Source organism: Crotalus tigris, unplaced genomic scaffold, assembly GCF_016545835.1.
Source record: "Crotalus tigris isolate CLP2741 ecotype Arizona unplaced genomic scaffold, ASM1654583v1 scf7180000018125.1543573, whole genome shotgun sequence".
NCBI lineage: Eukaryota > Metazoa > Chordata > Lepidosauria > Squamata > Viperidae > Crotalus > Crotalus tigris.
The window spans coordinates 1,398,072-1,422,091 of record NW_024096837.1 but is presented as its reverse complement, the minus strand read 5'-3'; the positions used below and the strand labels follow the sequence as shown (position 1 = coordinate 1,422,091).

The following is a 24,020-nucleotide window of genomic DNA, read 5'->3' as shown; positions in this document are numbered from 1 at the left end:
AATATATTTTGAATATGAATGTTCTGTAAAGTTACAAAAATTATAGAAAGAGGTTTATTTAAAACTAAACTTTTGCGTAATGGTAAGGTAAATTATTAGCATTCATATGATAAAATAATTATTTTATTTCTTACTGCCACAATAATTGGAGTAAAGAAAGACCAACAAAGCTTCCACCAGATGCAGGGCCTGTATCCAACCATCTCTTGGATATTGTCATAAAAGCGGTTTACACCTAAATAAATAAAATAACAAATAAATATTAGTTGTCCTCAATAATGAATGTATGTGTATCTGCTTGATTTAATACATGATAGAATCTTTATAGCAACTCTTATAGTAGCAGTAGTTCCCATGTAATCTATACAGTAAGCTAAATGTTTACCCAGGAGATATCTGAGCATCTTTCAGCAAGATCTTGCTGAAAAGAACACGATTAAAGGGAGGATTGATTTTAACACTGGTGAAATGGAAGATGTCATGGTTCCGACAGACAGAGACAAATAAAGCAGAATTCCGAGGCTTGAAAATTCCTCAAATAACATGTTTATTAGTTACAAAGTATCGGCACGATCAAAAGTGAAACCAAGTCTGAAATTCCCACTAAAATTTCCCAGTTACAAAGTATAATGTCCCACCCACAAAACTATGCCATCACTACGATCCCCAATACATTCATTTGGTGAGCTTTCTTATACAATGCCCAGTCCCTGATCATGGGAGCAGTAGATGACCTTGGTTCCCATAGGACAGAAAATTATTTTGACTAGTGATGCACCTGGGCAAGCCCCCCTCCCTCCATTCTATGTGGCAACCTAGAATGAAGAGAAAGATGGTTGCAGCCAAGTTCATTGTACAGTTGACAGAAGACATGTGTGCCTTGTAAAGAGGCAAGAAATGAAGTCCAAATAATATCTAATATATAGCTAACTTTTCTTACAGCATATAATAGTATGAACAACAATTTGTGTCCAGTGTTCTAGAAACAGAGTTCCTTAGGGGCAATAACATTAGGAACTGTTATCCAGATTAAAGTCTTTTTGTAAATACAATGCTGTCTAGAGAGAATATAAGCAAGATCAAATGCAAGCCATTCTCTAAAGAAAATGGAGTTTTTGGTATGTATCTAAGATACATTTATATTACAAAAACAGAAAAATCAACAAATGCAACATTAAAATCTATTGGAGATGCCCTGTTTTGTGGGGAAAAAAAACTTTGCACTGTTTGTGAATCTTCCGCATCTCACAGACCATAAAAACTGTCTGGGCTATAATCTTGGCATTTGATTATAGCTCTTTGACAAAGTTAAACTGTAGCAATTGGATCTGAATAATTGAAATGGTATCTTCCTAACCATCTGCAGGAGTTGGGGATTTAGCACAATTTGTTGCAACGGTTCCATTCCTTCCTCAGTAGGTGATAGTGGGGAAAGAGAGATCACCCCAATATTTAATCCTTTGCAGGGTGCTGTGGGGTTTGTCTTCTCCCCTCTCCTATTTACATAAAGTTAATGGGAGAGGTCACCTGGCAATTTGGAATTCAGTATTATCAATACTCTGATGGCACCCAGCTTTTACATCATTACCTCAGGCCAGCCTTTCCCAGCACCTGAGTGGAATGGGAAAAACCTGGCTTAAATTGAACCCTAGTAAGATGGGATTGTTGCTTGTTCATCAGAGGTCTGCTGCAGTGGTGTGTCATACATCTCCTTAGATATATGAGGTATTATCCTGAGAGATGCACTACACATATTTTCATGCATTGGGCAGGTAATATCAATGTTGGGTTTGAGGATGAACAGAATTAAAATCAACAATTGCGATAGACCAAAATTGCTTTTCATGCTCAGGTATTCTATTGAACTGAGTTAAGGGCAGACATTTTTTCCCTAAAATTTGAGCTGATTTATAAGATTGTTTGAGGGATAAAATGACTGAAAAACTCTTGTGTACTGCCTTGAACTCTAATCAAATAAAACACTAAACATGACATACCGTAACACCAGGATATTGAGATACACTCAAAGAACACAAGGAATAAAAGACTCATTCCACTTGCTGAATAATAGTCAAAAAGTTTGAACACGTAGAGTCCACCCTACAATGGGAAAGTGATAATCAGGTCATAAGCTGTTTTCTAAGATGTTTACTTCTGTTTATGCTTACTTTTCATTGAGGTTCCTTTTATGTTATTTTGTAGTAAGGACTACAATAATTTATTTATTACTCATAGACAAGTACACCCATTTGTTTGATTTCCCAAATTTATGACTTTATTATATGCTGCTTAATGTTCTATATGTATATTCTCCTCCCCACCCAATTCTTGATTCTGGCTTTTAATATAAGCAAATGGACAGAACTGAAAATAAGGTAAATATGATTTTACTTGTGCATTTTATATTTTATAAAAAGTATTTACTTTGGATTATGTAACATGCTACAAGAAATTGATATTTTATATTATATTAACTAAGCAATGGCAGAATTTACAGTATTCATAATAACAAGGCCTTTATGTGATTCTTCTAGCTGACTTTACTGGCTAATAATGAAATGATTTTTGCTGCAGCCCTCTTCCTAGGAATAAGTCCTAAGAATAGGATTTGAGAAACATGTTTAGTTTTTGAATAAAACATGCTTCAATGTACTGTAACCAACTACACTGTGCCAATCTCAAATTCTTTAGATAATATTAAAAGCTGAAATCTCTCCTATTAACAAACCCTGGGCTGACCAAAGGTCCATATCGCCATAGGATCTCTGTATTGTGAGGAAAGAGCTTTGCAGGCTTCAAGGACTTTCCTATAACTCTGAGGAACTAGAATTGGAAAGTCTTGCTTATTTCACCCATTTCTCAACTACTCTTCTGTTTGATCCTGATTTCTGTTGTAAAAACTTCATCTAAAAATCATGAATGTAACTCTTAACTCTTCGTTCAAAGGAGAAAATGCAATTATATCAAATTTGTGACAGATAATCCCCACTATATGACTTACCTGAGTAATATTAGACAATCCTATTAGATATGACACAACACACACAAGAGCAATGAAAATTTCTCTTCGACTGCGTAACAGTTTTGGAAATTCATCCACTAGTGCTGTTATGAATCCTTCAACAGTACAGAACTAAAATGGGAATAGAAATTAGACACAAATCAAACAAAGAAACTAGATTTAGGTATACAAACATTCACCTTAATTTGGGTTGACATTAGGAAGGCTTTTGGGGTGTAGTGCTGTAGCTGATCAATTAATTTGTTTCTCCTATATTTTGATAAAATGAATGTTTGACTATTTCATGAGTAGTATAAGAATATTTTAAACCATTTAGAAGCTTATTTATCGGGTAACTTTTATACATATGTTAAAAAGTAACTGGTAGAAAAAATAAGGGTATAATTCTAATCTAGCATATGAGACAAACTTTATTTCTATGGGAAATGTCTCTTGGCAGTATAGTGATTTTTATTCTACTTAATTTTTATTGATTTTTAATGAAAGTTTTAATATTGATAAAACAATTTCTATGGAGAATTTTGGTTAGCAAGAAATGAAATTTCTAGAAGTGGGAACAGGTATTTACTTTTGTCTATTTAAACTTTGATTCACCTATCATGGTATTTCTCAGCCAGGTGCCACTGTTCTTGGGAGTTTTTCTGTTTACTGGACATCCACATGGACAATCCTGCTTTGTAGTTTTTCAGTGTTTTGGACATTTTTAATTCATTTTTTTTTCTTAATGGTTTAGCACAGTGGTCCCCAATCTCTAGGCCATGGAGCTGCTTGCATAAATGGAGCTGCTTGCGCAAATGGAGTTGCGCGTGCAAATGTGTGCACCTGCCTCTCATATGAAAACATCCAGTCTCTTCTCCCCCCCCCCCGGTACACCAAACCAGAAAGGTTTGGGACCACTGGTTTAGCAGATGAAAACTGCTGGGTATGGAGCCATAATATAATTCCCATAAGAGATTCTGCAGTTCACCCCATTTCGGAATTTTTTGTGAAAGGTTTCATATCAGCGTGTCTTGTAGGAATATAGGCAGAAAGAGTTAATTTTTCTTTAATTAAATCTCAATTGATTCTCTGAGCAAGTCTCTCAGATTAAAGGTACAAGAAGGTTCTCAGAAGGTTCTCTATTTTCTCAGAATTTTCTAATATAGAGGCAGAAGCTGGGATGGTTGGTGGGACTGCATGTGTTGATTATTTTGGAAAGGGTCTCTTAAACTTCTCATCAATGTGAACACCTGCATTCATTCTCAGGCTGCCTGTAGTCTCTATGCCAAAGGTTATCTTACTTGAAATGTCATATAAATTGCCCAGAGATAATTACATGAGATTGAGTATATACAATGGGTCCATGAATAATAATAATAAAGAAAAATAATGCTGCTTCTGTACTACCTGACTATCAATTCCAAGCATAAGTAACATAGAGAAGAACAGTATTGCCCAGAATGGAGAGATGGGAAGTTGTGTTACTGCTTCCGGATAAGCTAAAAATGCAAGTCCTGGACCTAGTAATGGAGGGAAAAAAATCATTGTCTCTGAAGTTCTCTTTTGGAATACAAACTTATTGACCTTATTATTCTTTTTAGTATTTTTTAAAATATAATGATAAATTTACTTATTAGAATTGAAATAAGTGACTAATGACATGCAAATTAAAATGTAAACAAAAGCAGAATACAGTTAATGTTACAGAGCTCATTTTTAAAAGTTTCAAAGGTTCACATAGTAACAACACTGCAAATATCTATGGAGATTTTCTTTGGGTTGTCTCAAAGGTGCTTTTTCCAAAAGCAACTGAAGAAGTTTCTTGGATAAGAAGCAAAATATTTTTGAAGAAAAAACAATTTATTGGTTTTATGGCTTGGCAATTCTAGTTGCCTTTTGGAAAAAGCACTTTAGGGACAATTCTGTAAATATAATTTACAATATTCTATTCTATGAAATCTTTGAATCCATACTGAATGATTGACATTTTGCTTTCAGACATTTTGTTTTCAGATTGACATTTTTGATGGCCAGGATGCCACATGTCAATATGAAGTGTGTATTTTGCTAGGCATGCAACCGGTATTGATGTTCCACTTATGCGGATAAAAGTGGTCCTAGTTGTCAATAAATAAATACATGAAGTTGCCCGTAGTCTGAGTCTTCATTCTTATAACTCCATTCAACTATCAAACATTAGTTCTCCTGCATAGTATAATAAAACAGTTTCTGTAGAAGGAATATTCAAAGAGAAGATTCTGGTCTAAGGGATATTTTGAAGTAAATCTGGGATGCACTGCTCTCCAATTTAGTAGAGTTTTAAGATTAGGATCCTGCCTGTTCATTTTGTTGCTTCCACATTTGAACAGTCAGCTAGTTTAACATTACCTGATTAGAAAAACACATGCTGAACCATAGTCCCTTGGGAGAACTTAGCAAACTTTAGAAAACGTCAGTTGTACCAATTTTTTTACCACTAAAACAATAACACAGAGTAAGGAATAACATACCTGATTTTGCAACTTCTTCAATAGGCCGTTTGGTTACATAAGCCATAAATCCAACAATGGAGAAAATAACAAAACCAGCAAACATGCTTGTGCAAGAGTTTATGCAGCAAACTATGATGGAATCCCTGAGAGAAAAGTGAGAGAGGGATGGAGGGATATTATCACTTCAAAAACCAGATATTTTATTCATATTCCTATACCAGGGAAGATTATCTGTAGCGTGCAACATTGAATGATGATTTTTCTAATAGGAGTGTGCAAGTTGCAGGGACCTTAAACTGATGAAATGTTTGCCAGGTGAAAATGAATTACAATGATTCGATATGATAAAAAGCTTCATTGACTTCAATTAGTCCAACTTGTTGAAGAACTGGAGGAGTGAATCTCCCTCAATTGGACCCTTTAAAAATCTGCATATCCCTATAGTGTATTCCTGTTTAATCTTTATTGAAGTTTTTTCTATTAAAAAAGCTCCCATACTTTTAAAGCTTATGGAGAAAACATGCACTTCTCATCTGTTATTACAGATTTAATATAATGAACCTCACCCAGGAATAGCCAAGGTATTGCATCATACAAAGCTGTCATTATTCTTCTAAATGTCCTGAGTTCCAAAAACTTGCATGAAGAGTCAACTTTAATATTTTAAATAAAATAATAAAATAATTGCACATTATTTGCACACTGCCTGTTGCCAGTTACATTTTCAGACCTGTGTGTTCATTGATCACTAAAGGTTAGTTTCAAAATAGGGTGGGGGACAGTCACCTTACATTATTCCCATCCTCTTGAAGCTTTCTTTTAGTGTATTAAATGACCTTTATTTGGTAGTATATTCTGTTAATGCTGCCATTAATGTTGATTTTGCTTATATTTTTGTCCCTTGTATGTATATATGGATGTGTGTGTGTGTGTGTGTGTGTGTATTTATGTATGTATGTATGGACTGACTTTTGTCTTTAAAGGGGGCCAACCAGAAATAACAACAATTATGGTGGTCAATTGAGTAACATTTGAATGACAACTTTGCCTTCTATTTTAATTTTTTCCCTTTCCTATTTAACAAGAGTTCATATTCAATAGGGCTCTGTGTTTGATATGGGAATTCACTAGTACTTGTGTATAATAACTAGAGTAGATCACAGAGACTATACATTCTATGAATTGAATCAATTTCCTGTGACTTTAATATCTAGCACACAAGGCTAGTGCAGAATGGTAATTGTTTTACCTGTAAACATTGTTTTTGAATGTGTTGTAACTTCCAAGGGCAATCAGTGAGCCAAGACCCAAACCATAGGAAAAAAAGATCTGTGTGGCAGCGTCCAACCAGACCTAATGAAGAATTATAAAACCGTTCCAATAAGATTAGGATAGGTAGCTTACACATCATTCAAAATTAGAAAGAATGTCAATGATGAATACAGTGGGAGGAATAGCTATGATATTGTCAGTAATAGTTATAACAAAATTATTTGTGGGACCACTTACCTCAGAGTCTGTAAGCTTCTCAAACTTAGGAGTTACATAGAATAAAATACCATCTTTTGCTCCAGGTAATGTTACTCCACGGAAGAACAAGATAAGTAACATGACATATGGATATGTGGCAGAGAAATATACCACCTAATGTAAAGAATAAGAGAATAACTTGAAAGTAATTGTTATGTTAAGCTCTCTCTCAATTAATTTAAAATTGGATTTAAGAAATACAATACATAATGTTCCTAATTTTCTGACTTGAAATATGTGAGAGATACAATACTATTTTAAGTACCTACAATAATATCAATAGTATCACCTTGTGCAATACAATGCCATGATAAATGAAACCCATATGTACCAATTACATTTATAGATGTGAAAAATAAATATTAAAAATGCTACAGCATTTAAAATACAATGTAAATCTCTTGAGGGGATGTCTCATCAAAAGTCATCAAGAGAACCTGTACCTCTATTTTTCAGAATACTTTGTTGATTCAGTCTGCAATGCAAGGTTTTATATTCTTTTACCTTTCCAGTCCAGCCTACTCCTTTCCAGATACAGAAATATACTAAAATCCAGGCAATTGCCAGAGTAATTGCTAATGGCCATCGAATCTGGCCTGGTTTTTCCAGTCCATCTGTCATTTGGTGCATGTTACGCCTAAAAGCAGAGAACAAATATAGAAAAAATTATATTCTATTTGGTTTTGAGAAAGTGACAATGGACATTTATAGAAAGTAAAAAGTTGTAGACTTCTTGACTTACTCCCAAAATTCCACAACAGCACTTGTCATGTTGGTGTTATTTACTATGCTGTAGTTGGAGAAACACTGGTTTGTGTTCCAGGGATTATCACAGTGACTCCATGGAAGAGTCTGATTTAAAAAACAGAGAGAATTGGAACAGAAGAATAAAAACAATGTTTGAGAGAACAACATAACTTAAATTTATCTGTTTTTCTAGAATAGTAACCAAGATGAAAGGATGAATTACTGCAATAATGGAGTCCTGCATTTATTTCACCAGTGTTAGATCAAGCCCAGAGATGAGACAGTAGGATCCAGTCAAATAAAACCTTTATTTGCTTACATCTAATTTGACAAAATCTTGTCAAATTAAAGTTACAACTTTCTAAGCTACTAGATATATTCTGAGAGATTCTAAACTAGTGTGGCTTTCCTGAACCTGTTCCCTCTTCTCCTCTCCAGCTCTGGACTGTGCAAACTCGACCCAGATGTCCTTCTGGGAAATTTCTGAGTTGGCCAAATTCTCCCCCAAATTCATCACATCTATGAATTAGACCTTTTTCTTTCTAAAGTTCATGATTATATTGTAGTTTTTCTTCTACATTTCTGCATTTTACATATATTAATTTGAAAGATTGGGGCTACCTAAGAGCATCCATCCATCCATCCAGCCAGCCATCCAGCCATCCAGCCATTCATCCATCCTTTTAGTCACTGCCGAACAGGGTACAACTATACAGTTGTCTCTTGCAATATTTCATAATTTAAAGGTGTTCCTTTATCTGAAAACATATTTACTCCACTACTTTAAAACATAATTATTTATGGACGTGTGCCAAAATGGGACTTTCCTCAGTGTCTGTAAGCGTGTTGGGTATAACTGTAGATTGATTCTGTAGATAAAAAAAATAGATTTTATTTTATTCCTTATTCTGTGTTTTGTGGACCCTCAATCAATTAAATAGAATTTTCAGTAGTCAAGAAAATATTTACAATTATAAACATTTATAATTTTGTGGGGTTCTTGGTCCTCACTGACCTTGGTGGTTTTCTTGCAGATTTTTCATTAATAAAATAGGTAACATCATCAGTCCTAGAAGAGAATGGGGTTTGCTTTCATTCTTATGTATTTGCAGCTTTTCCTGTCACTGTTTCTGGGAATGTTCTTGATGGTTCCTTAATTCGGATATTGTTTACTTCTTGATTGTTGGTCTAGTGCAGAGGTGGGCAACCTTGGCTCTTTTATGACTCAAGAACTTCAACTCCCAGAATTCCTGAGCCAGCATGGCTGGTTCAGGAATTCTGGGAGTTGAAGTCCACGAGTCATAAAAGAGACAAGGTTGCCTACCCCTGGTCTAGTGCTACTCTTGGTGTTAATCTCTGCTCTTATGGGTGTTGATGGCTGGTGAGGAGGTGTTTTGGTCTTTTTGTTTCTTTTTGGTCTTTTTTTTTTTTTACTGTTTTGAATGGTATGTAGATGCCTGCAAGAAAGCCATCAAGCTCAGATAGCACCATGGACTCACAGTTCAACCTTGAGCTACAAATATTCTCTTCTCTCAGTATTTATAGTTTTTTTTTACAATTGATTTGGTGGTTTTTATATTGCTTTTAAATATTGATACTTACCTAGATTTGATATACTTATTGAATGAATGGATAAATAAGCAGCATAGATCCTATTAATCATAAGTGTTTGGTATATCCTATTTTTTGTCTCTGCACAAATACAGTTTTGCAATAAACTCACTGAAGAGAGAAAGTGGAAAAGTTGTACTATTCTAATCACTTCTAAAACATATTTATTCCAAACTATTTTTTTCCAACTTAGCTACGATTTTGCCACTAAAATATATTTACTCTTCTTTATAATGAGGAAAATATCTTTCAGTTCTGTATGGGCCCAAAAATGACAGGTTAATCCAATTTCAGGTCAGCAAATGACTCACCAGGTGGCCTTGGGCAATGAATTACCGGTCACCTTTTCAGCAGGAAAGATTAGCATGAGCAAAAGGGTCAAAGCTGGATGCCAATTTTTATTTGGTTGCTCATAAGAACTTTCTCAGCAAGCAGCCAAAAGCAAATTTCAGTGTCACTGGGACGCTACATAAATGAATGAATAAACATAAGCATGACTTTCAACTAAGAGTAGATGACTGTGTGTTTGTGTGTGTGTGTCTGTATGTGTATCTCTGTGTGTGTTAGAAATATAAACTTGAATCCTGCTTGCGTATAAGACATAGCTGATAGACTGAGAAGTTTATTTTCCACTTAGCCATCCCATTTTAAATGATGTTCTAATATTGCCTAGCCTGTGAATATTTTAATAGAGTAATACTATTTGTTTAGCTTATATCTTGCTGATTGCCATTTTTAGGTAGTGCTTTATTATGGCTTCTCTTCTTTTTGTAAATATACATATTATTGCTAAGACAAATAAAATTATCTGGACTGATTCATGTCAATTAACATTATTCGATTAAATCTAGCCTAAAGCAATGAAATAAACAAGTTCAACATGGATAGAAATATAATTTCTTGATCTAAGTCTGTAACCTAACATACCTTAAAGCAGTATGAATCAAACCAAGCTGTTTTTAAACAGCTATTTTTAAAATAAAAAAAGAAAGGTCACTTACTGTAGTAAAAGAGTTATATAAGTAATATATAGCCCAGGAAATAATCACAATGTAGTAAATGTTAAGCCAGAAGGACAGAACAGCAGCAGCTAATCCCACACCTGTAGGAAAAATTAACACATTACTGATTTGTTTATTTATTTATTCATTATTAATAGCAGAGCATAAGGCAATTATTTTTTATAGGATTCTTCTTTAAAAATAGTTTCTTTTTCTACATTTATATTTAGATCAAGATTGAAAATTATAGCCATTCTTAACAAAACAGTATCTAGATTACCATTCCAAAACATCTTAATGAGATTAAACTCCACCTTCTGCTTGTGTTCAAAGAGTCAAAAAGGACTAGATAAATTAACTGAGACTATATGTACTGAAGAAAATAAGAGGGAATGAATATTTATAAAATGACATTCAGTAATTGCATGAAAGTGGGCAGAAATCTGGTTGGACATTTATGAACTACCAGAAATAAAAGGGAATAGTTTGTTGTTCTGAAAGAATGACTAGAGATTCTTGGGTGGAGACTACATTGAAGTCCTCTTTATTCTGATTATGTGCCATCAAGTTGATGTTGACTCTTAGCAAACACATAGATTTTGTCCAGAAGGCATGTCTCTAGCATAATCCTAATGGTTTATCCATCACTGCTGCAATGGAGTCTTTTCATTTTAATCTTGGTTGTCCTCTTCCTCTCATCTTTCCCAGAATTAAACTAATCTTCAGAGAACTAAATCTTTTCATAATGCACTGGTTGTCAACCTGTGGTCTGCGGACCCCTGGGTGGGCCACAATGTCCTCACAGGGGATCCACAAAGGCTTGATGCAGCCTAGTGCTTTAAATCTTGAGTTAAGTCTTGGTAGTCCATGGCCATAGCCACAAAGAGTATTTAAAGGAGGTCTTTGCTGAAGAAAAGGTTGAGAACCACTGCCATGATGCATCTGAAATATGATAATTTCAGCAGAATCCTTTGCGCTTCAAGCAAGAACTCCTGACCCTACTTGTTTTCTGGGTTATCCATTGTATACTCAGGTTTCTTCTCCAACATCCTAAAGGTTTAAAAGCACCAATCTCTTTCTGTCTTGCTTTTTCAACTTTCACTTCTATGAAGGGTCAAGAGAAAATTAATGCCTGCATAATATTGATCTGTACAGATCAGGAGTCTGCAACCTTGACAACATTAAGACTTGTGGACTCTTTCACATGGAGCTGAAATCCTCCTGGCAGACAGCCCTTTTCTCTTAAATACTGTAATGAAGACCAAATCTTTTACCAGCCTGAAGCAACAGAGCTGAAAACTTGGGACACTATTCTGAAATCTTGAAATATCACAATATACCCCCTCCTGAGAGGAAAGAATTCAGCTGAAGAATTCAGCTCCATTCCTGCAGCCCATTAAGGGTTTCAGAATATGTTTTTTTTTCCTTTCCAATGACAGCTGGTCTTCCCTAGATTTGCAAGTCCATCTCAGAATTAATAGGAATGCATATAATACAAAATTATACCTTTGAACATTGGTGCGAGCTTCCAGACTCCAAGACCTCCAATGGATGTGAACTGGCCAAGTGAGCATTCCAAAAGAAACAGGGGAACTCCCGCAAAAATTAAAGTAAGGAAATAAGGAATCAGGAATGCCCCTGAAATGATACAAAAATGGTTCTTAAGAGTGAAAAATACCAGGCAGAAAAATTATTGAAAGAACATTAACATTAAATGCAGATAAAAATATTGCTTCTACAGTTTGGATTGTTCCCTTTTTCCATCTTGTTATGGAATGTGGGAACTCATTCTTTTTATTTTTATTTTGTGCACCATGCAACCAAAATAAGCCTTTTCTAGATCCACTGAATTTTTGTGTGTGTGAGGCACTGCTTGGGATTATATACTGTAGCTTTAGAAATGATAACATGATCATGATAGACTTTTTCGATACAACTTCCCCCTACATATGAAACACTTATGTTTCAAATTGGAGAAACCTGGTATATGAATTCCCTTCCAGTTTTTTTTTCAGTTCAGAATAGTGGAGTAAAGTTTAAAACAAGAGTAGTTAGCAGGCACAAGGACACTGCTTTTTTCATATTGAGGATGAGCTTTGAACAGCCACCCCAATTTAATCCTGCCCCCCCACAAGCAACACAATTTCTAATTTTCAGAAATCAGTTCTGCCAGGCTAGTTTTGCTTTCTGGTAAAAGACTATAGCAGATGGTTCCAGAATAAACAAGACACAAATTAACTGCTGTTCATGATAATTATATATCATTATATGAAGCAGCCACAGTAGTCCTCATGATATGGAAGACAAAGAGTAAAAAAAAAGCCACTATTATACAGCTACTGTTATTTTGATTACTGGTAGCATTGTTTCTATTCCCCTCCGAAAGATGTAAACATAGATAATAATTCAAAAACATTGTTTGTAATGTAAATTTGTTCCAAGGTGCAGTATCTGATTGGTTTATTGCATTTTTCCACTGTCATGCTCACTCATAAGTATACTCATTCATAAGTATTTACAATATAAAAACTAATGCAACAAACTAATAAGAGCAATATACTGTATCATTACATGCATTATTATGTTCAAGACATCCTTAACTATTAAAAGGTTTTTTTAGATAGCAAGATTTAGATTTCAAGCCCTTTTTAAACATCAAGAGAGAAGGGTATGCCATGAAATTAAGGCTACTATTAAAATGCACTGGTTTCTACCCCTCCAAGTCTTCCTTGTGGCAGATACTCTTTTAGCATCACTATACAAGAGTTTGAACCAGACAGCTGATTGTCAAGTTGTCTAGGGCTTATACAATTCTGAATGGTAGCTGGAAGCCAATTGGTAACCATTGCAAAGGTCACAATGCCAGTGTTATATGCCTATATTAGTTCTGCCCAACCAGTATTTTATATCAACTGTAGCCCCAAGCAGAGTGCACTGCAATAATAAATAAAAGAGGTGACAAGGACATGAGTTTTCAAGAGGCTTGTTCTCCAAGAGGCCACAAGTTCTCCACAAGCCAAACTTATCAAATACTTTTGCAAGTAGGAGAAATGAGATGATCACCTGTTAGGAACAAGATAATGAGGGGTGGAACAACTGCAGTAGCATTTTCAAGTGTAAAATTTATTTGGCTGGTTTTGCTAAAAATCCTGTCATACATTTTGATACTTTGGTTAAGGTATGTTATTTTAATCACGTGCCCCTTGTCTATATTCATCCAATATAGTTACCACACTTAATTACATATAAGTTAAATATGTACCTCCTCCATTTTTCCCACACAGGTATGGGAACCGCCACACATTCCCCAAACCAATTGCATAGCCAACACAAGACATAAGAAAATCAAATTTTCCATTCCAGACATCCCTGTCTGGAATATCTCCTTTTTTCTTCTGCACCTTCACTACTAAAGTCTTGGGCTTATCATTAGTAATTGAAGCATCACTGAGTTCTGTGGAGATTTGCCCATCAGCTACTTTTGTTCCATTGGTGGCCATGTCTCTAGGTTTAGATGGAGAGGCCCTTGCAGATGGACGAGAAACGTCAGCACCAGTCCACGTGGACAGCAGTTTTGCGGTTCTTGATGACCAAACTAAGGATTGATGGATTTGTTAAAGGACCAATACAAATGATCCTTGGTTGTGTTGAACTCAGAACAGATGTCCACTCATAGGTGTCTGCATTAATCTGTAATACAAATGATAATATATATTTTACTTGCACTTCTATAGAAATTGTTAAGAAGCAGTAGAACAATATAATAAAGACAGTATGCAGTGACTGTAACTAAAACATAAGCTTAGTTCAGGAAAATGTAAGAAACTCAGGATCACCCTGCCTTAACTCTCTTTGGTATAAGAAGGAAAGAAAAATGTTGACAGACTTTCAAATTTCTGTTTTTATAGACTATATCAATAGCATTCCAATATTCCAAATTCTAGTAATTGTACCTTTATTCAAAAAAAAAAAGCATGCAATTGTTTCTTGTCTGAAAGGTATTTTTCTGAGACTGAAGAATTTAACTATTAAATTTCATGAATATTTTACAATTTGTAACAATATTAACTTGGAAAATCTACAGTGTTCAAACTTTTGATGTTCAACATGAATATAAATTGTAATAGCTTCACTGTTCATCTAGAACAGGGGTGTCAAACTGCTGGCCCATGGGCTGGATGAGTCATGCCAAAACCATGCCCACCCCAGCTCCAGCAATGGGAGAAAAGTCGTGATACATTGTGATACATCACGTGACGTTGCGAGTTTGACACCTTATTATAACTATAGAACACAGACCTAGATAATAAGCACAAATATGTAATAACTGATAATTAGTACAAGTACAATAGTGAAAAAAATGAATGTATTGAGAAGTTGTATCATCCTGCTATTACTGATAATCAATTATAATAATCAAATGTATTTGCTTTACAATACTGTCTGCTTCTATGTTGCCAACTGAGACTTTGATTATCAATACTATTTCCATCATTCTAAGCTAAATTGTTCTTTACTTTATTTCCAGGGTTGCATCTCAGAGCATATGCATTGTTCTTGCAGAAGTCGCCTCAAATTTGCTGGATAAAGTAAAAGGGTGCAAAAACAATTTAGCATGCATGCTTTTTGTCCACAGCTGTATTCAGCTACTGGCATCTGGCCCTTTTTTTTATATTTGGCATTGCCTTTGCAATGCAATCCTTGCTGAATATTATTAAGATTATATTGTACAATAAAAAATATATGCAGAAAACTTGTGGATTAAGATTTATAAAGGCAAGCCTTCCATTTTATTATAAAATGGAAAGGTAAAGGTTTCTCTTCAGTCATGCACAAATCTAAGGGGCAGTGCATATCTCCAGTTCTTAGCCGACGGAACTAGCACTGTCCAAAGACATTTCCATGGTCATGTGGCCAGCATGTCTATATGCTGAGGTGCATGGAATGCCGCTACCTTCCTACCGAAGTGCTACCTATTTATCAACTTGCATTTGCAAGCTTTTAAATTGCTAGATGGGTAATGTCATTTTCCAGCTGACAAACTCAGCATCCTTAGCTGCTGAGCCATTGTGCCCCCTTTTATAACTTAGTTATTTTATCTATCTCAGATCCTTATTTGATTTGCAAAAGTACTCTGTTCTCTTCAATGTTTTAGGGATTTTTTAATCAATTACAATCACTTGATAAAGAAGTAATTTTACTATGGTCTCCCATTTTATTTTCCTGTGTAACTTCTGTAGCAGTTTTAGCCTACTCAATATTTATCAGATCAATTCCATATTATTTTTATTAAGTCAAAAAGGAAATGAAAGTATAACTTATTTAAGCTGAATTGATGAACTACCAGAATTTCATTTTCAATCCCACTCAACTTTAAAAATTTTTTGATTCAGGAACTTGAATAATTTATTCTGGAATTTGTGAGTGCTGCTAAAGTTAAAACATGAAAAGAATACATTTTTTTTCGAAATGCCAATTACACTTTGAAATGAATACATTTTTTCTCTGTTGTACATGTATAGATATGATTCCCTCTACCTTATCAAACTCAATAAAAAGCAAATAAATAAATAAATTAAAAGGTCTATTTCTTGTTCACTGGAAATGGTCAAACATCTATATGTTATATGTATGTTACATATAACATACTATAAGCAAGAATATAACTCGCAGTCACAGTAAATTAGAATACATCAGAATGAATGCATATATATATATGTGTGTGAATTGTATGATCCCTATAAATGCATTGTTTTCCCAATTTCATATTTTTAAAAAACTCTTTTTCCAACTTAAAATTTGAAATATGTCTTAGGTAATCTCCCTTCTCCTAGATATGCAATACAGCACTCATGAAACATATATCAACTAGACATACAAAATCCTTATTTGTCCCTGCAGAATACTGTGATGCTTGTAATACTATGCAGAATCAATGTGAGTTTCCTTTGTGAGGCCAAGAGGATGGGGTGGGGGGAGTTACATCAGGAATAACACCAGAAACATGTCAGAAGAAGCCAATGAATAATCTTCTAGCGCCATCTATTGAGCAAAATAATTTCACACATGGTATTGCTATTTTATATCAATATATTGCTTATTATGTTTTGGCTGTCAGAAATCAGAAAATAACATATTTAACTGGAAAAATGCCACTTTTTAGTATCTAAGATTTGCCATAGTATCTATGGTGTGGCTAGATTAGATGCAATAATGAACAAGTAAGCCATTAAAAATCACAAAATCTCCAGAAGAAGCTCCTATGTATCACAAATTTAAGAAATGAAGTAGGCAAGACAGGAGACTATCAGGAGACTATCTAGGCCAGTGGTTCTCAACATTTTTAATGCCGCGACCCCCAACCAGTCGTAAGTCGAGGACTACTCAACCGGTCGTAAGTCGGGGACTACCCAACTGGTGCAGCACTTTTTGCAGAATGGGACTTTTGGTGGGCTCAGCAGGGCAGAGACAGCATGGACAATTCCTATTGGCTTTTGAAAGCCAATAGAATTAGACTTTATTCAAGAGAGTCTATTCTATTGGCTTTCAAAAGCCAACAGAATAAAAGGGAGTAGCACAGCTAAGGAAAAGGGGAAAAAAATGGCGGACTGCGTTGTTTGGCAGTGAAATGGTCGTTTGACCCCAAATGGGGTCCCGACCCACAGGTTGAGAACCACTGATCTAGGCAATCAAAGCCTTGAATTCCTGTGGGAGGGAAGAAAAAAATCTAAAAATTAACCCTAGAGCAGAAATCTAGGCAAACAGTCTGTGTATATCTTCATTAATGGGTTCAGGGTATCCAGACAGAGTTACATCTCAGAATTTTCTGCCAAATCTGCCAATTTTGAATAAGAGGGTTAAGAATTTTGACAGTTTATTGTAATTAAGCCTGGTAGGAAGCCTCACATAAATATAGCTTTATTTTCTGCCTTGTTTTGCAATCCTAGCTGCTAACCATTACTCAGGTAATGGCTGTGTCTACTTGAGAAAGTTAAAAGAAGGAAAATAGAAATATGCAGTGAACTGTTAGCCATGATTTGAAATCAAGTGTTTGAACAGTTCACAAAGATGGAAAAACTATATTTACATAATTGAGCAGTCTATTAATCACAAAAAAATACATAAATTTTAACCTATTGGGAACAATGTATCTTATGTGTGGCCAGAATCTGAAAACAACACTTAATGCAGCACAGCACTTGAGTAAAATGGTTTGGATAAGATCGGCGTATGTGGGACTGATTGTGGGAATTGTAAATAATATAATTAATGATTAATGCAGTTTATTACCAGTTTAAGTATACATACCACTTTCAGTGTGAACTGTTTTCCCGATGAGTATTAAGCAGTTATATGATAGGAAAAAGGCTGCATTTGATGTATTATGTAAAGTAGTTTCTAACAGTTTCTCCATTTTAATTTGCTTGAAGATACCAATATAATATGCAAGGAATGTTGATTGTTGAATGCAATGAAAGGGCTTTAAACAAAAAAATGAGCATATATAGGACATAATCCTTCCAGGATTCCAAATTCATTCTCAAATGCTCTGAGTTCAGGAAACTTTATTAAAACTACATTTTGGATTTTATAGTGACATAAAATAGTTCTGAGCAAATTTCAGAGTTGTTGGACATGTACCCACACACACTATTTAGTCTACCCCATGCTCTATACATGGTATAATATAGTTACTCATATTTAAATGATTTAGCTATTCATTGTTAAATCATATTTTTTGGACTGCAAACTGCACATTCTTCAAACAATGAGAAATTCTGGGAGTTGAAGTCCACAAGTCTTAAAGTTGTCAAGTTTGAAGACCTCTGCTTTAATGCGAACAGACTGGCAGGACAGAAGTTAGGATGACTAGTTGGAGATGATTTCATACAATTTGAGGAAAGAATTTCATTTTTGGGTTTTGCAGCCAATAGATGGGATTGGCACGACTTTGGTAAAATTATTTGATAAAGTTATGATCCTCTTTTGCAACGTATTATCATATTTGGTGGTCATGTAGAAATGTAAAGGCTTTTTGGATTAAGATTTGGTGGAACATTCAGAAGATTTTTAATAGAAGGATAAAATTTACACCACAAGTATTTTTGTTAGGTATTATTGTAGATTGTGATGGTAAAGAGATTACCTTAATGTTAAATTTTATTACGGCAGCAAGGTTGCTGATTGGGCAATATTGGAAGAAGGATTCCTTGCCTACTATAGAAGAATGGTTTCTTAAAGTTTCTTATTTATCAGAAATGGCAAAAAATTCGGCTTATCTGAAAGACCATTCACAAGAGAGATATATCTCTGTGTGGAAAAGATGGGTAAATTTTGTACAGAATAAATATGGGATTAGAAAGTATTATTTAGCTTTTGAATAATTTATGGTTTAAAGTGGGTATGGTTGGATTTGTAGTTTCTATGTATTGGAGTTAAAGTACTTTAAATTTTTTGGATGTATGTATAGTGGATTGATGTTCATTTAATTTGTATGTTTTTTTTGTTTCTTTAACCCTGTATTCAGCTCTGGGAAGGAAGGGGGAGGGTTATGGGGTGGGAGGGGGGTATTTTATTGTAAAAAGCTTATAAATTTTCAATAAAAAAAAAGTTATGATCCTCTTTCCCAGGTCCATATTTGTCAGTGGGTAGACAAAAAATGAATGCACATTATGAGCTGGGTTGCTCATTACATGTGATTTAATCTGTTCTTCTGTTATTTTAATTAGGCAATCAATTGGTTGTAATAGAGTGGTGTGGTGGCCTAATGGTGAAGATACTCCCACTTGTAAGGTTGAGAGTTCAGTCCTAGGTAGTAGCAGATATTTTTCTCCTAAGGTGCAAAGAAAAAAAATATTTCCTGGAACTCAGCATAGGAATCAGGAAGGGCATCCAGCTAGTGAACATTCAGATTCATCCAGTCACCCCAACTCTACCCTGAATAGGGACTATAGGGTTGTAAAAAGGGAGGGCTTATTTTTATTGGTTGTAATAGTTACATATTTGCTACCAAAGAAAACTCAATTATGTCACACATGATTTTACTTTCAAAAATTTAAAATAACAACAATGCATTTATTATTTTAAATAATAGACCAGTGTTATCCTACTTGCCTGAGGAATGGGGTTTATAATTATTGAAAGGGTCTTTTGAACAATCATGACTAATCAGTACTGAAGAGATTACCTAGTTGGGTTATGAAACATCTGCAAGTGAGTAAGCAAGTTCAGAGAGCCCCAAGGATCCACAGTTCATCCCTGAGCTACAGATAGTCCCTTCTTTTGGATCACGACAATGATGATTGATTGAAATATATGAAGTCCTATTATGAACACAGAAGACAGATAATCCCACTTGGCCTGAGTACAAGGTAAGGAAAAAGCAATTAAATATGACTGTTATTTATAGCAACAAATTCAAGTTAAATCTAACATTCTTTCCCCTTTTCCTTTTGATCCTCAGGCTTCAATCAAAACCTTTACGTTTAAATGGGATTGCATTTTGAAATGAAAGCAGTTTAAATGGAAATAACAAATCTCCACCTCCTGTCAAATCAGGAATTTAATAGTGTGTGCTGCTGAAGTGTCTAGCAATCTTTTCAGGTTTCTGGCTTGAAGTGATAAGAGTAAACAATCAGTAAGCTTGCTCTGAAGGTAAGAGATAAACTAAGGCATTGCCTTTCATGTCACTTCAAAAACTAGGGGCTTAAGATAAGTTTTTATTTTTTGCAAAAAGTCACTAAGTGAAAATGGTCTGCTTTTTGCTTTGCATGCTGATTGAATTTCATTAATGTACTGACAAAGATACATACATTTTTTTCTCAGTAGCTGTCATAGTTTCAGCATTGCAGTCTGTTTGTTCTGTTGTAATATTTCCTTAAAACACCCTTCACTACATTGCTGAAAATAGAAGCTCTGAATCTTTTTCTCCAAAACAGACTTATTAAATAAACACAGTTATATTGTTATATTGGAAATAAATATGTCCTGTCCTAAGTGTGTGTTACTACACTGAATGTACATCCTCACTGATGGTATCAGGATAACAATAATCTTAAGAAAACCAACAAATTGGGGGAGGTACAAATGATTGCTTTATTAGCCCAAAGCTAGCAGATTACAGTGACTGACTAGTGTAGTGCATCCCAACAAAAAGGAAGAGCCACAGATGATACAGATCTTATGTAAAATGTGACCAAGAACAGTTTTCAGCATGTACTATATATACGCTAGAAAAAGACTACAAATACAGTTGTTGCAACTGTCAAGAAAACAAGATAACTACAAAGGGAAACATGAACATGTCATAGGTTCTCCTGCTTGAGCAGGGGCTGGACGAGAAGACCTCGAAGTTCTATTCTATTCTATTCTATTCTATTCTATTCTATTCTATTCTATTCTATTCTATTCTATTCTCATAATGTAAACACAATCCTAGAAAGGAACAGAGCAGCTTTGATATACTACTTATTCTAAGAAGCTGAAAAAGGTAAGGATTTATGTAGTATGTACAAGATGTTGGCTTGCTCTCTGGCATGAATTCTGTAACCAATTAGTCTCTACCACATATGCATTGGCACACTAATAATAATTTCATTCTTAAGGATATTACATGAGAAATACAGCAAAGAACACAATACTCCATTCATATAAATAAGCACAAGCATGATTATACTATTGATTCAACCTGAATTCTTATCTTAGGCAGCATTAGTAGCAAAGCCATTATGTGTCAAAACTGGCTGTTATTATGTTATCATGATTATACATACAAGTAAGGCTGGTATCTATACTTTCTTTGTATTATTAAAAATGTTTATTTCAAAGATTCAGTTGACCAAAGCTGTGATGGGTATCAGGGTTTGGCCCGTGTAGTGATGAAATATTGTGACTTACACTGTGAGAAGAGCAAACAATTAAAAAAATTGGAAAGCAATTAAATTAGGGATACAGAAAAAGTGAGAAGGACATTGAAAGATCCAACAATGAATAAGTTTTCACCTAGAAAAAGATCTGCTTGTTTCAGATATGTGATTTAAGGATCAGACTATCCATATGTAACCATGGCAAAGAAATTTATATAATTCTGTTTTATTATCAGTAAAGGAATAGCTGATTTGATTAATGAAAGACTGAGAAATACAAGGATGATGAGAGGTTCTTAATATGGAATTGATAATTTTTTGTTATCTTAAGAATGGTACTTACTTACTAAAAAGAGCCATAGAAGGAAAGAATGTCATAGAAATTACATTAATGGGAAGTATGAAAAGGAATGTTTGGTGGAATAATAAAATAAAGATGTGGATATAAGAAAATAATGCTGAAAAAATAAGATGAGATAAAAAATATTGTCTTGTATATATAGAGAAAGCCAAAAACAAACAAACTTATTTGGGAGACAGAAAAAGAAGAGTTAAGAATAAAAGAGGAAGATAAAATGCAGAAGGATTTTGAGGGTAACTAGAAGGAAATGGAAATGAATAAAAAGGGCTGAACTAATAGCTTCCAGCAAAGTGGATAATATTCAAAAATAAAAATAGGCAAAATGGTGGATTAAACTGAAATTAGGAAACACTGGAAGGAAAATTTTAAAGATTTGGATGAAAATGATATCAGTGTGATAAAAAATAGAACTGAAAGGGGCGTTGGTCTTACCTGAACGCCTTTTCTCAGTACGGAGATGGATAATCCACGGATGGGTTTTCTCTGTCTGCCTGCTCTTGAGACCAAGTAGCCAAAGCTTGACACACCCCCACTTCCTGTGGAGTCCATTCTTAACGAGGGCGAATTGGCTGATGATTGACGAGGTATTGGCTCTCAGCTCCCTACTAGCGGCCTGCTGGCCTTGGAGTGGGTGTGGATTATCCATCTCCATACTGAGAAAAGGCGTTCAGGTAAGACCAACGCCCCTTCTCCAGTACAGGAGATGGATAATCCACGGATGGGACGTACCAAAGCCTCACTGTCCCAAGGGGTGGGAAACAGATAAGGCCGGTAGATTGATCTCTGAGACAACTTGCTGGAGGACCCTCCTACCAAAGGAGGCGTCCGCCGATGCAAAGCGGTCTATCTTGTAGTGTCGTATAAACGGGGAAGGCGAGGACCATGTCGCGGCCCTGCAAACTTCCTCGATTGACGCCTGGGTAGCCCATGCCGCCGAAGTTGCAGCGCTTCGGGTGGAATGGGCTGTGAGATGACTTGGGGGCGGCAGGGATGATACATTGTAAGCTTCTGCGATACAGCTTCGGATCCACCTTCCAATGGTGCCCGCGGAAACTTTCCGCCCCAAGGTGCCCGCTTGGAAGGACACAAATAGGGCCTCCGATTTGCGGAAGGGTTCTGTACGCTTTATATAACGCCGCAAGGCTCTGCGGACGTCCAATGTATGCCACTGCCGCTCCCGGTCATGTGTTGGATTTGGACAGAAGTTTGGGAGAATTACTTCCTGTGTCCTGTGAAAGAGTGAATTCACCTTTGGTATGAAGGCAGGATCTAACCTAAGGACCACCCTGTCCTTGTGGAAAATGCATAGGTCGTTTCTGACTGACAGTGCGGCCAGTTCCGAAATTCGTCTGGCCGATGTGATGGCAATCAGGAACGCCACCTTTAGCGACAGGTGTCGCAAGGAAACGGTCGCCAATGGTTCAAATGGTGACCGAGTGAGTGCGTGAAGGACTCGCGGTAGTTCCCAGGACGGGTACCTGTGAATTACTGGAGGTCTGGTGTTATAGGCGCCCTTGATAAAGGCGCGGATCCTGGGGTGGTGAGCTAAGGGAACCGAATCCGTGCAGGTGAGGAGGGTGGACAAGGCCGCCACTTGCCTGCGGATGGTCGCGGGGGCGAGGCCTCTGTCTAGTCCCTCCAAGAGGTAATCTACTATCTGAGGGATGTAGAGTTTGTGTAAGTCAAACTGCCGTTCCCTGCACCAAAGGCAAAAATTTTTCCAAGTGGAGTCATAAATGCGGTTTGTTGCCGGACGGCGTGAAGCTTGAATTATGGTAATGGCCCCGGGAGAGAATAGTTCCTGTGCCATTATCTGGCGCTCAAGTGCCAGGCGGTCAGTTGTAACCATTGGGGTTCCGGGTGACTGATGGTTCCCTGGTGTAGGGACACTTGATGAGGGGGAATGTTCCATGGGGGCGACTGAGACAGGTTCATCAGGTCGGCGAACCACGGTCTCTGTGGCCAATATGGTGCTACTAGGATCACTTCTGCCCGCTCCTGAATCAGCTTTCGGATGACCGCCGGTATGAGTGGTAGTGGGGGAAAGGCATAAAGCAGACCCTGAGGCCACTGAGTTCTCAGAGCGTCCGTCCCCTCTGCTCGCGGGTTGAAGTAACGAGAGTAAAATCTGGGGAGCTGGGCATTGTCTGATGATGCGAACAGATCGAGGATCGGGTACCCGAACTTGCGGGAGATGTCTAGGAACAAGTTCGGGTGTAGCCCCCACTCCGAAGGGTCCACTGTGGTGCGGCTTAGGAAGTCCGCTTGCTGGTTGTTGACCCCCGATATGTGTTCCGCTTTTAGTGACTTCAGATTGGGCTCTACCCAGCTGAATAGGAGTCGTGACTCTGTCATCAGGGTTTTTGATCTGGTCCCCCCCTGCCGATTGATGTGCGCCTTGGCTGCTACGTT

The 24,020-nt window shown here is 36.2% G+C and overlaps 1 protein-coding gene across 4 annotated transcripts in view; it reads right to left on the bottom strand.

Moving 5' to 3' along the window:
• Positions 1-24,020, bottom strand: part of SLC6A1 (solute carrier family 6 member 1) — a 74,563-nt gene that overhangs the window by 6,338 nt on the left and 44,205 nt on the right. For 3 of the 4 annotated variants that reach the window (XM_039348250.1, XM_039348249.1, XM_039348251.1), the window contains exons 2-13: positions 13,645-14,072; positions 11,889-12,020; positions 10,383-10,483; positions 7,766-7,875; positions 7,528-7,660; positions 7,003-7,137; positions 6,743-6,846; positions 5,512-5,636; positions 4,409-4,521; positions 3,002-3,133; positions 1,998-2,100; positions 135-235 (exon numbers count right to left, since the gene is read on the bottom strand). In XM_039348250.1, coding sequence (XP_039204184.1) covers positions 135-235; positions 1,998-2,100; positions 3,002-3,133; positions 4,409-4,521; positions 5,512-5,636; positions 6,743-6,846; positions 7,003-7,137; positions 7,528-7,660; positions 7,766-7,875; positions 10,383-10,483; positions 11,889-12,020; positions 13,645-13,882 — 1,527 coding nt within the window. In that variant the 5' untranslated portion in view covers positions 13,883-14,072. Of the gene's footprint in view, positions 1-134; positions 236-1,997; positions 2,101-3,001; positions 3,134-4,408; positions 4,522-5,511; positions 5,637-6,742; positions 6,847-7,002; positions 7,138-7,527; positions 7,661-7,765; positions 7,876-10,382; positions 10,484-11,888; positions 12,021-13,644; positions 14,073-19,569; positions 19,680-24,020 lie in introns of those variants that run through there. The other variant, XM_039348252.1, reaches the window with a different exon arrangement.